This window comes from Lagopus muta, chromosome 5, assembly GCF_023343835.1.
Source record: "Lagopus muta isolate bLagMut1 chromosome 5, bLagMut1 primary, whole genome shotgun sequence".
Taxonomy (NCBI): Eukaryota; Metazoa; Chordata; class Aves; order Galliformes; family Phasianidae; genus Lagopus; species Lagopus muta.
The window spans coordinates 23250467-23261824 of record NC_064437.1 but is presented as its reverse complement, the minus strand read 5'-3'; the positions used below and the strand labels follow the sequence as shown (position 1 = coordinate 23261824).

The following is an 11358-nucleotide window of genomic DNA, read 5'->3' as shown; positions in this document are numbered from 1 at the left end:
AGTGACTATAGGTATTCTTTCCAAATGTTTCAATTGCTCCTTTTCCTCAACTCCTGGTTGTGGAAATTTAAGTGAACCTTTGTTAAAAAATTCTCAACTATCCCCATTCATTATTTCTACTGAGGAAAAATAACACCGTCCGATCTCTGTGTGGAATCTTATTCTCCATCTCTCACTGCAGGAACTGGGAGTGGGACTGCAGTTTCCAAGTGGGAACACCCCCTTTCTGTGCATTTTTTCAGCCTGACAAAGTTTGACAGATTCCCAAGTTCCCCACCATCTGCAAGAGCTCCCAAGTTCCATGCAGTACTCTGGCACACAGCCCTCACCCTGACCTGATTTCCCCAGGGAGAAAGGGCAGCCTGCACCCCTCCACCCCTCGCAAACATTCCAGCCTGCTGCCCAGAAAAGCCAGACTTAAGCAGACAGAACAGTTTGGTTCCAGTACAGATTGAATGTTCTTTTAATCCCAGAGAAGTGAAACGCAACATTTGTTCGAGTTTGCAATAACATCCAAAGACAGAAGTCCAAGCCCCCTACTCCGTAAAGTCATTTGTGTTTAAGGCACTCTGCAAAACCAGCTTTCATCTTCTCTTCCTTCCGATTTTCTCCACACAACAGCAGAATACCTGATTTTGTCTTTTCTCTGTAGTGACACCCACACGTCCTTGCTCTTATCACCATCTCCAGAAATTGGCAACATCAAGTACAGCGTGAGCCAAACAGAAAAAACACCAGGAGGCCGGGCCAATAAATACATACGGCATGGGAGGGAGTGCAGCGCCTGAGGGGGAGGAGGAGGCTTCGAGGTCCTGCAGGAAGAGGCCAGGCACAGGATGTCCTCCCTGCAGGCACTGATGTGATTCCTCTTCCCCAGTTCTCCCTCCCTCCCGGCACTGATGTGATTCCTCTTCCCCAGTTCTCCCTCCCTCCCTCCCAAAAGGGGATAGGATGGGAGCGGGTGCCCACAAGCATCCCTCCCCATCGGCGCTCCCGAAATGCGCAGGGGAGACCCAGCCACCCCTGCCACGCAGCAGAAATGACCCCCGAGTTCCAGCTGTCAATAAATACAAATAAATAACTTAAATACATCTTAAATAAATAAATAAGAAATAAATAAGAAATAAATAAGTGAGCCGAGCACGCGAGCAAGCAGCCGCGTCCGCATGGGTGCCGAGGACAAGGGTGGCACTTGTGGCACCCACTCCGGCTTCACCCGCCTGCCCCGCAGGCGTTTCCCAGCACCCGCAGCAACACTCTGAACCCAGAGAGATTGATGGGTGCTTCCCAGCGTGCCGTGCCCAAGTGGTATGTGGGCACAGCCATGAAACCACAGGACGGAGCAGAAGGGGCACCTCAGGATGAGGGGGAAGCGCGACCTGTCCCTCCCTGAGATAACGAGGTGCCGGCTACAAGCGGGGATGGGGATGGAGTGCTGGAGGGGCTAGCGTCCCATGGGGTGGTTTTACAGCTGAGCTCAGGAGGCCAGGTGCTCCTCCCAGAGCCAGCACTGGGGCTCCCAATTGGGGCCCTCAGAAAGGGCAGCCAAGCTGCAAGCAACCTCAGACATGAACATGCAAGCAGATCCTTAGAGGGGCTGATCGCTCCCTACACACCGAGGAGATGCAGCCAATCCTCTGCCTCTCTCCCTCTGTGCTTCAATGCCACACAGCCCTTTGCTGCATCATTTCCTTGGGCTCAACTGCCCTCCAGCCCCTGCAAAGGGGTTTCACAAGAGCTTTTGGGATTGTTTCTGTCCTAGCAGGTCAACAATACACACCTGTCTTATTTCACACTGAAAGGTATGTCCCCTTCTTCCTCCTCCCCCACATTTTGATGCAAATTGTATTGAAAGTTTCTAACAGCTTTTCCACACACACTTTTGATAAACATAACATCAGCAATAGCTAAAATTGCCTTTGATCACGTGTCCATACAAAAACACTGGCTGAATCTCACAAAAACAAGGTGCCCAGTGCTCACCATTTCCTTGCAGAAACTCTGCTCAGAAAAGCAAAGCAGACCAGAGCTCAGAGCCTGCTCTCCCTCCAGGCTTTTCTCATGGCAAGGACTCACCCAGTCCTCAGCTAACCCAAAGCAGTTGCTTCCCAGGCCACCAAACCGCTCTGTCTGCACCAGGCCGAGCAGGAGGAGCAGGACCACAGCCCACAGCACATCAAAGTGTTCACCAGGGTGTTGGTGTGCAATGCTCCCAGAGGAAAAAAAATTAAGAACTGAATAAGCAGCAAAGCCTAATGAGAGTAATAAATAGCATGGGGATTTCACAAGGATTTTTGGTCTAAGACACCCAGGAGTCCCTTTGCTCGTGGGGAGCAGCTCCCAGATGCCAGAGGTGTGCGTCTCACCCTGGAAAAGCATGAGCTGCACCTGAAGCTTTGCAGGGATTTGTGCGTACTTCAGAGAGCGATGCTGTGGGAAGGCTCTGCCCCAAGGCGTGTGCACACGAGGAAAAAAGGCTCCTCTGCAGCAGGGGGAGCAGGTTTTGCACACTGGGGGAAGCAAAGAAGTCCTGAGCTGGGCTGCCTGACACCCAGGTTCAAGGAAGTGCTCCTGATGCTGCAAAAAAGGCTTTGACAAGAGTAGCCAGTGAGACAGTTCCCAGGCTCTCCCAGCAGCAAGGGGAATGCAGGAAGCTCCAAGCAGAAATACCTCACATCCCCACAGCAGCAGAAACCTTCATTGCACAAAGGCAGGGGCACAGGCTGGAGGTATGGCAGCATGAAACAGAGCAGGGAAAGCAGCAAAAGCCATATTCATCTGCCCGGGACCCTGCAGCAACACAGGGCACCTGAAACTGTCCTTGGGTGGGGGACAAAGCCACTGTGGCTTCTGCTGCTGCTGCATCCAGGAAGGTGCAACCACCAGAGCTCAGCTGAAAGAAGGGAAAAGTTGCTCCCCTGCTACAACAAGCAGGGAATTGTACACTGCAGCCCACAGCACCAGCACCTCCCCACAGACCAGAGAGATGCCAGCAATCCAGGCAGTGAAGGGCACAGGGTGGAGAAAAAGGCAACCTGCCAGACACCTGCAATAGCACGAGCAACTTGCACATGCACACACGCTGCACTGCTCCATGGGTGGCTGAGGATCAAACCTCCCACACCAGCAGGCATTTGGGAGGAAGATGAACAAGCACACAACCTCTTGCTATGTACTCATGTCTGCAGTGGAAGCATCCAAATCCTGGAGTACCTCCAAGCTTTTCTGGATACCACGCAAACACCATCAGTAGCTGCCTGCTCTCCTTCGCCTCTGTGAAAAGGCATCACTTGTGATTTCTCTTCTGGTTGAGAATAATTCTTGCTCCAGCAAAAGAAATGGCAGGTGGGGATGGGGAGGGGGGGAACTGCAAAGATTTAGTGCACCATAAAACTGAAGGATATCTAACCTGCCCTCAGGTCTCACTCCTAGACAGGAATGAACTATGTCATCGCCTACATTCACAACCACTCCAAACACACCGAGACGCATGCATAATGTCCTGCTTCCAGTCAGCTGCAGAAAGCCCCTCTCAGGCAGAGATGACTGCTGGCACTGGGCTCTGACTGGGCACCAGCTCCCACACTGCTCCCAGGCCCTTCCAAGTCCCAGACAGCATGGCAACATGCTGATTATCCATCTGAAATGCATAGGTAGAGACATCGAGGGGAAGGGTGACTGCACAACCCCCCATGTCTGGCAGGCATGGGCTCCTCTACTACAGCTAATGGGGTGGAAAGCAGCATTTGCCACAGGCACGGTTTTATCATGCTCCTGCTCCTCACACTTTCCTGCAAGGAGGCAGGAGATGGTTAGATAAGACAGCCTTTTTTCCAGCCACAAGCCCTAGAAGCACTTAAATCCACTTCCTGGGACCAGCTTGGCAATTCCTCTCCACAGCCAGGCCAAGCTCATGCTCTCTTTCCAACTGTGGAACTTCCAACCACAGCTACAAAGGCAGGCGAACTCAAGAGGTCTGCTTTGGCTCAGGAATCCCACTCATTTGCACCACACCAACAGCACCAAGGTCCCCACATGCACGCACCAGTGCGTGCCCCGGTGCTGTGCTACTTGGGAGGTATAACAACTATAGGCTGGCCTCGCTTGGGTCTCCACATGAGGACTTGGGCATCGTTGGCATTGGGTTTCACTAGTGCATTTGGTGGGATGGGCTCCATCCTGCTCAAGATCCGGGGCTGCTCCTGCTGAGTCCTTCCCACCAGTCGTGCCCGCTGCCCCAGGAGCTGCATGGGATCAACCTCAATGTCCACTCGCATCCGCCACTTTATAGTCTGCAAGATGATCTTTTCCTTGGTAGTGGTGTTCATGGCTACCAGCCACGTGGTAAAGCTCTGGTCCCTTTTAATCCTGGTCAGCAACGGCACATTACTGTTGCTCACAGGGACAGCCCACGTCACGCTGGGGTAGAAATTGTCATTCATGCTCACCGAGAACCTGGAGATCTTGTTTGTGGGCCCAACCAGGGTCACAGTTTCTGTGGTGTTTCCATACCAGGGGTAGCTCACTCCATCAGAATCACTGATGGCTTTTACTCTTCCTTCTCGCAAGTCGGGCAGCTCCCAGCTTGACCTGGTGAACAGAGATGGAAAGGGCAAGTTACTGGGGAAACAGCAACAGCAGTGCTTGAGCAGTGCCTGCAGTGGAAGGAACATAGCAAGCTGCTGTGTGCTGGCACGTGCAGGGTAAAGCACTTGCTTTAGAGCAGAAGGAAAAAGTACAGATAAAAGGATAACAATTCTATCTGAAACCCCACTGAAAAAGCCATTCCTTCCAGAGCCACTGGCAGCTCCATACCAGCCAAAGCTGTTCACCAGTGTCTGTCTCTGGCATCACCCATCGGGTCCTCCCTCTGGGAACACTAACTCAAGAACAGAGCTTGGGAAACACCTTCCCACCCGCAGGAAGCCCCTGATGACCTCGTTCAAGAACAAATTCAGCTTTAGCTCCTTCACTGAGTCAGTCAAGGCCAGCAGGAGCCTCTGCTCTGCCAACACAACAGCATTTTAATTAACCTGCAATCTAACCAAGTGGGCCCATACTCATTTCTGAGTGACTCTCAGGTCACTCTCTCCTTAATCTCATTAATGACGAGAAAAAAATAACAGCCTTCCCTGCATGTCAGCTGCAGCATGGCCACAACCTGCACCAAGCCTCAAGCAGCCTCCCCCAGCCTACAGCTCAGTCTGCAATTTTTACACCCCTAAATATAGACATTTGCTAAGACGCAGGTGCAGTAATTAAATACCACAATCATGCCTGCTGCTGGTGTGACGAAATCCCTGACATATTGTTAGAGTTGTGGGTGGGGGGGAATTCCAGCCAAAATCTTGGCTGCAAACCACGTTAGCAACACCAGGCAGATGCAGCGATGGAGAAGATCACCACGTGGTAATTATCAGCAGGGAGCGGGGACAGTGGCCACCCAGCTCAGCAAGACCCAGCCCAGCTCACACAGATCTTTCCTGAAATCCTAAGAACAAAAAAAGCAGAAATTCTTTGGATGCTGAATCTGCATTTTCAATTTAAAACGCAGACAGAGGAGGCTGTGCTAGGTCTCCATCCTGAGGCACATCAGGTTCCCAGTATGTGAGTATCTGAAAAAAACTGGCTGTACCACTGCTGGATATCAAAGGAAGGAGAACAAAACAGAAACCTTGAAAGTCCTCAGGCATATTGCTCCGGTTGAAGCCTCCTGCTGAGCTCAGATGCACACAGATCTGGGCTCTGAAGCTGCCAACGAGCAGCAGGAAGCATCTGGTTTCCATCCTTCCCAACATGCAATGATCTGCACTCACTCTGACCCTCCTGGGCACCCCAGTGTTACACACAACAACACCACCTGCTCTGAAAGTAAGGAGGATGGGGTCATCCCCAGCATCCCCTGCCTGCGCCCAGCCCCACACTAACTCCACTGGCCCAATGGCTGGCTTGGGGCAATACTGAAGGCAGCTCATCTGTGGCCTCCAGGTCCCTCTGCCCTTGAGGAAGGGCAGGAAACTGGAGGAAATTGATCCCGACACAGCACCGCAGCCTCTGGCACCCACAAGAAAACCCAAGCAGGGTTCTACTTTCAGGAAGGGCAGCCAGGATAGAGCAGGCAAACTCAGCAGCCTGAGGCAAACCCGAGGCTGGTGCCAGCTGCTCCTGCTCCCCAGCAGGATCAGGGCTGGGAGAGCTGCTCCAGCCCAGCACTGCAGCAGCAAGAACAGCCCTGCAGGCGAGGGCAGGCAGCACCATCTCTCCTGTCAGGAAGCCATGGCAGCCCAGAGCTGTGTAAAGTGCCACCTACTTCCATGCCGAGGATTGCCAGGGCAGCCTCCATCTGCTCCCTCCCTTGGAAATGCAAGCAGACTGACTCCGATAGTGACAGCACATCTTCCAGCATGGGGTTGAGGAGAGAGGGTGCTTTTCTAGAGCTGGAAAGTGATGGAAGGGAGCAACTCCTGTGCCTGCACTCCTACACACCAAGGCTCACACTAAGGGCGGAAAGGACAGCACATGCTGTGCTGGAAGGGATGTCCAGAGCCCACAGTTTCTGAGGCTGGGAATCCTCATTTCCAGCAAGGGCTGCTCTGCTGTCCCTCATTTCTGGGCATGTGGGAACAGACGAATGGGTAAATCCCAGGCAGCAGCAGGAGGGCTCTCAGAGCTTAACACCAAGCACTGCATGCGGTGCCACGTAGATTCCCCTATTTCTGCCCTCAGAGAAATAGGATCCTGCTGTTCCCAGAAGCGATCAAGAAAAATCAGGTTGATGGGATGAGTGCAGTGACAAACCTGGCTGTGAGCACAGCACCGACCAGCAGTCTTTGGTGTGGATGGAACCCACGGTTCAGCCAGCAGCCTCTGCACCTGCACAGCCCAGCACCAGGCTGACCCTGCTTCCTCAGCAGCCGCTGCACACGGCAGAAACCACAGCAGCACAGCCAACTGCATTGCTCTCTGGTGTCCTTCTGGGCCATGCATGTGGAGTCTTCAAGCAACATCATTCATGTAACCATGCTGGTGCCTCTATCACCTCACAGAAATGCAGTAGTGCCTTCAACCCATCACAGACCCGTCCCAGGGCCCCAGTCTAATCCCAAAACCATACCAGGGCCCCATCTCCTCACATAATGATACTGGGGCAACCGTCTCCTCACAGAACCACACCAGGGCCTGTATTGTGTCATGGGCTCCAGCACCTCACCTAACTGCACCAGGGCATCCATTCCCTCATGTAACCATGTAGGACCCACGTTTGTTCCCATAAGTGCACCAGGTCCTCCAGCTCCTCACGCTTCCGCCCCCTCAACGAACCACACGACGACCCCTATCTGTTCATATAACCACACTAAGACCTCCATCCCCTCACATAGCCGTTCCATAACCTCCATTCTGCCACGTAACCGCGCTGGGGACTCCATCCCTTCGTGGGGTTACACGGGAATCTCGAACCGTTCACACAGCCGCACCAGGACCTCCACCCCTCACAAACTCAGCTCAGGACCGCCATTCCCTCACATAAGGACATCCGCTCTCGCCCGCACACCCTCCCCTGCCACCCCTCAGGTGCGCCCGCTGCCGCCCGCTGCCGCCCCCCGCCCGCTGCCGCTCCCGCCCTCCCGCTCCCGCCGCTCACACGCCGAGGTCGCTGTAGGTGTTGTAGAACTCCATGTGGTTGCAGGCCTGGATCCAGCCCACCACCCAGGTGTGGCGCCGGGCGATGGGCGGCATGAGGACGCGCGCCGAGGCGCGGAAATAGGGCGTGCGGTACCGCAGCACCACCGGCGAGCTCTCCTCGATGGCAGTGGCCGCCGGCTCGATGGTGGCCGACACGTCGGACACCATGATGTGCTCCCGCCGCACCCGCGCCTTGCAGGCCACGCTCTGCAGGCAGCCCATGGCCGCCGCCCCGCCGCCTCCGCCGCGCTCACCCTCCTCCGCGACGCGGGGGCCAGGCGGAGGCCCAGCGTCCCCTCGCCGCCCGCCCCACCATCGCCGCCCGCGCACCGGCGCCCGCACCGGCGCCGGCAGGGCGAACGCGCCGCCGCTTCTCTTGCGGCCCTCGCCGGCCACCGTCCGCCGGCTCGGGGCGGGGCGGGGAGGAACGGGAGGGATCCTCCGGCCAGCAGGGGGCGCCGCAGCCCCGCTCTTCGTCCTGGCGTCCGTGTTCCCTAGCAACCGAGAGGCGGCGGAAGCGGAAGTTCGGCAGCCCGGCGGCGGGCGGAACGGAGCTCCGCCGCGGGGCCTGGCGGCGCGGGTACCGGGACGGCTGGGCCGCAGGAGGCGGGGTTACAGCGGGGGCCGCCGGCGGCGAGCCTCCTGGCGGTGGGTGACCCGCGTTGGCCTTTCCGGGCCCGGCCCCACCGCCATGCCCAGTCCCCGCGGCGGCCGCGAGCGCCGCAGCGCTCGCCCCGAGTTCGCGTCCCTGCTGAACCAGCGCGGCCCCGGGGTCCCGGACAGCCCGTCCCGCCGCCGCGAGTCGGCCGGCTCCGCGCCCCCGCCGCTGCCCGAGGAGGACTGCATGCGGCTGAACCCGTCCTTCGTGGGCATCGCCCTCAGCTCTCTGCTCGCCGTCGACCTCTGGGCCTCCAAGCGCCTGGGTGTGTGCGCCGGAGAGGCCTCGGCTTGGGGCAGCGCCCGCCCGCTGCTGAAGGTGGTTGAGGTGTCAGGGCACGGCATCCCCTGGCTGCTGGGCACCTTCTACGGGCTCTGCCAGAGCGACAGCTCGGCCGCCAGGGAGGTGCTGCTCAACCTGTTCTTCGGTGAGGCCGGGAAGGGGCTCCCCGGGCGGGAGGATGGGTCCGAGGGAAGGGAAGAACAGAGAGAACCCGAATGATCTGAGCCTTCGCAGCCCAGGGAGCCACGTGGCTCCCAACAGCTGTTGTGGCTGCCAAGAGCTGCGGCATCTCAACAGTTTACTCAAGCACGCAGACATCAGCGCCTGCAGGCTCGCTGCAGGCAGTACCTGCTTGTGCTGATCTGTATCAGCCAGTGTGGAAACCTGGTTCAAAGCACACACTGTAATTATGCGTGGTGTAATGTTTTTTTCCCCTGGCGTCCTGCTGGGTAGATGTAGATTCAACATTTTTGCTTGCCTAGAAACTGCAGTAGCTTCAGAACGACAGACCTCTCCTGAACCCCAGTCCTTACCCCGTGAGATACCAAGGTGTCTTGTGTGCTTTGTTTGAATCTAAATGTTTGATGGGGAATGCAAGTTTTCATGCATGTTGTTTACTTTGCACTGTGTGGTCAGATCACTGTCCCTGGAGAACTGGTGGGAGGCCCTTGGTGGCCTCCAACCACTGCTCTGCTCAGAGTAGCACTATCATGGCACCAGGGCCGCCCTCTGGGAAAGGAGCCCTACCTGATATCCAGATGCAATAAAAAGAAAGGATTGAAAAGAGCTTAGTTGTTTTAAGAAAAAAAAAAAAACAACCCTCATACAAATCAAACAAACATTTGTTCTTAAATGATTAAAACCCTCATACAAATCAAATAAACATTCGTTCTTAAATGATTAACCAAAGAGAACAAACTGAAGTAGCCAAAGGACTTTGTGCCCAGCAACAAAGGTTACAACAAGCAGATATCAATCTCTCAGACATGGCTTCCTAGAAAGAAGCAGCCACAGCAGCCAACACTGGAATGTTGTTATAAACAAGCTAAATGGGAGAGAGAAGACACCGCTGGCTGCCCTTGTCAGACAGCAGTTGACTTCTCACTGGTACTTCTGACTTCTATCACAATAGCACTCTGGGAGAAAGCTGGTGCTAAGCCATCTTGTCAAGTCTTAAAAGCCAAAGCCTGGTTACCTTTTACACACTGGTGCCCTCAACAGCAGGGAGAAGCCAGGTGAGGAGCTGTGAGCCCTCAGACTGCTGAGGAGTGCCTGGACCCCCTTTGCACTGAGCCACAGCTGAGCACCGGAAGCAAACTGATCATTTACCAGGGTCAGTGCACTTTGTGCAAAGTAATGATGAATCAGCATGGACTGGCAGGGAATATTAACCCCTTGGATGGCTTCAAATTAGGGAAGGATTTGTGCTGAGTCACAAAGAACGGATTTCACACAGGAAGAAAAGCCCAGCCTAGAGTGCTGACAGATGTGCTCGTGCACAAATCTAGGGCCTGGATGAGTGCTATGCTCTCCTTGCCTAGATCTGCAGCCGTGGGAAACACCACCTTCTCTTAGCAGCTTTGGTAGCTATGCATTTTCATACATAATGGCTTTGCATTGTTTCTCATCTCCCATGGGACAAAACACTTCCATTTTTGCTCACTTGTTGTTATTGTCTCCTAGCACTGGTGCTGGATCTCGTGCTGGTGGCAGTGGTGAAAGGGATCGTCAGACGGCCACGGCCTACCCACAACAAGATGGACATGTTTGTCACCGTCTCAGTGGACAAGTACTCCTTCCCATCGGGCCATGCCACCAGAGCTGCCCTGGTCTGCCGCTTTGTTCTGCACCACCTGGTGCTTGCCATCCCACTGCGGGTCCTCGTGGTGCTCTGGGTTCTCGTCGTTGGCATTTCAAGGGTCATGCTGGGCAGGCACAATGTGACGGATGTGCTCTTCGGCTTGTTCCTGGGCTACGTGCTGTACAGCGTGGTGGAGTACTGCTGGCTCTCCCCGCTGAACGCGCCTGCCCTCTTTGCACTCTGGAGCCATTGATGGCTGCACCCCTCCCAAAGGAGAGGGCATACACCCCGTTCCCTAAGTGCACATGGAGAGGGGTTATGCTGCGACTCCTATCCGTCCAGCCAACACTTAACACTAGTGGTGCTGCAGGCTCCCAGGCCTGCAGTTAGACACTTGGTGCTGTCTTGCCCTGCTGACAGGCAGTGAGGCAAAGCGTGCGCTGGTCAAGCAGCTGCACTGACTACTCTCCAGTGACAAACCGGTCCCTGCAGAGCCTGGGAAGAGGTCAGCACATCCATCCGGCAGCTCACTGCTGATACTGTGAATCAGCATGCCCTTGCTGGGCACCTGCTGTATTAGCCTATGGTGTATGTGGTAGCTGGGGCTTTGCAGAGGTTTCTCCGCAATTACATGTGTATCTGTGTGCTATAAATACACTGATCATGTTGCTGTTGTGAGTGCACTTTCTGCAGTCTCCTCCATAATACCCATCTAGGGGGGGACTCATCAAGATCTGTTCTCATGTTTATAAAGAGTTCTGCCTTCTAAGTAATGTCTCTTCCCTTTTTTGTGTGATTTAAACACTGCCCCAAGACCAGATCTCAACCAGCAAGGTCACATGTATCTGGCTGCCAGTACTGTGGGGAAGGAATGAGGTGGCCAAGGGTTTGGTCCGTCCGTTCCCTCTCCAAGAGGTGGGGAAGCAGCTCCCAG

At 55.1% G+C, this 11358-nt stretch overlaps 2 protein-coding genes across 2 annotated transcripts; one reads left to right on the top strand and one right to left on the bottom strand.

Annotated features, from left to right (window-relative positions):
* Positions 1-948: 948 nt before the first annotated feature.
* FAM78B (family with sequence similarity 78 member B) lies at positions 949-7979 on the bottom strand. The gene is made up of 2 exons (XM_048944540.1): positions 7643-7979; positions 949-4590 (listed from the first exon to the last, which is right to left on the bottom strand). The coding sequence occupies exons 1-2, from the start codon at positions 7903-7905 to the stop codon at positions 4068-4070; spliced, it is 786 nt and encodes a 261-aa protein (XP_048800497.1). The 5' UTR covers positions 7906-7979; the 3' UTR covers positions 949-4067.
* Positions 7904-11358, top strand: LOC125693126 (polyisoprenoid diphosphate/phosphate phosphohydrolase PLPP6-like). Its single transcript, XM_048944629.1, has 2 exons — positions 7904-8606; positions 10307-11358. The coding sequence occupies exons 1-2, from the start codon at positions 7904-7906 to the stop codon at positions 10675-10677; spliced, it is 1074 nt and encodes a 357-aa protein (XP_048800586.1). The 3' UTR covers positions 10678-11358.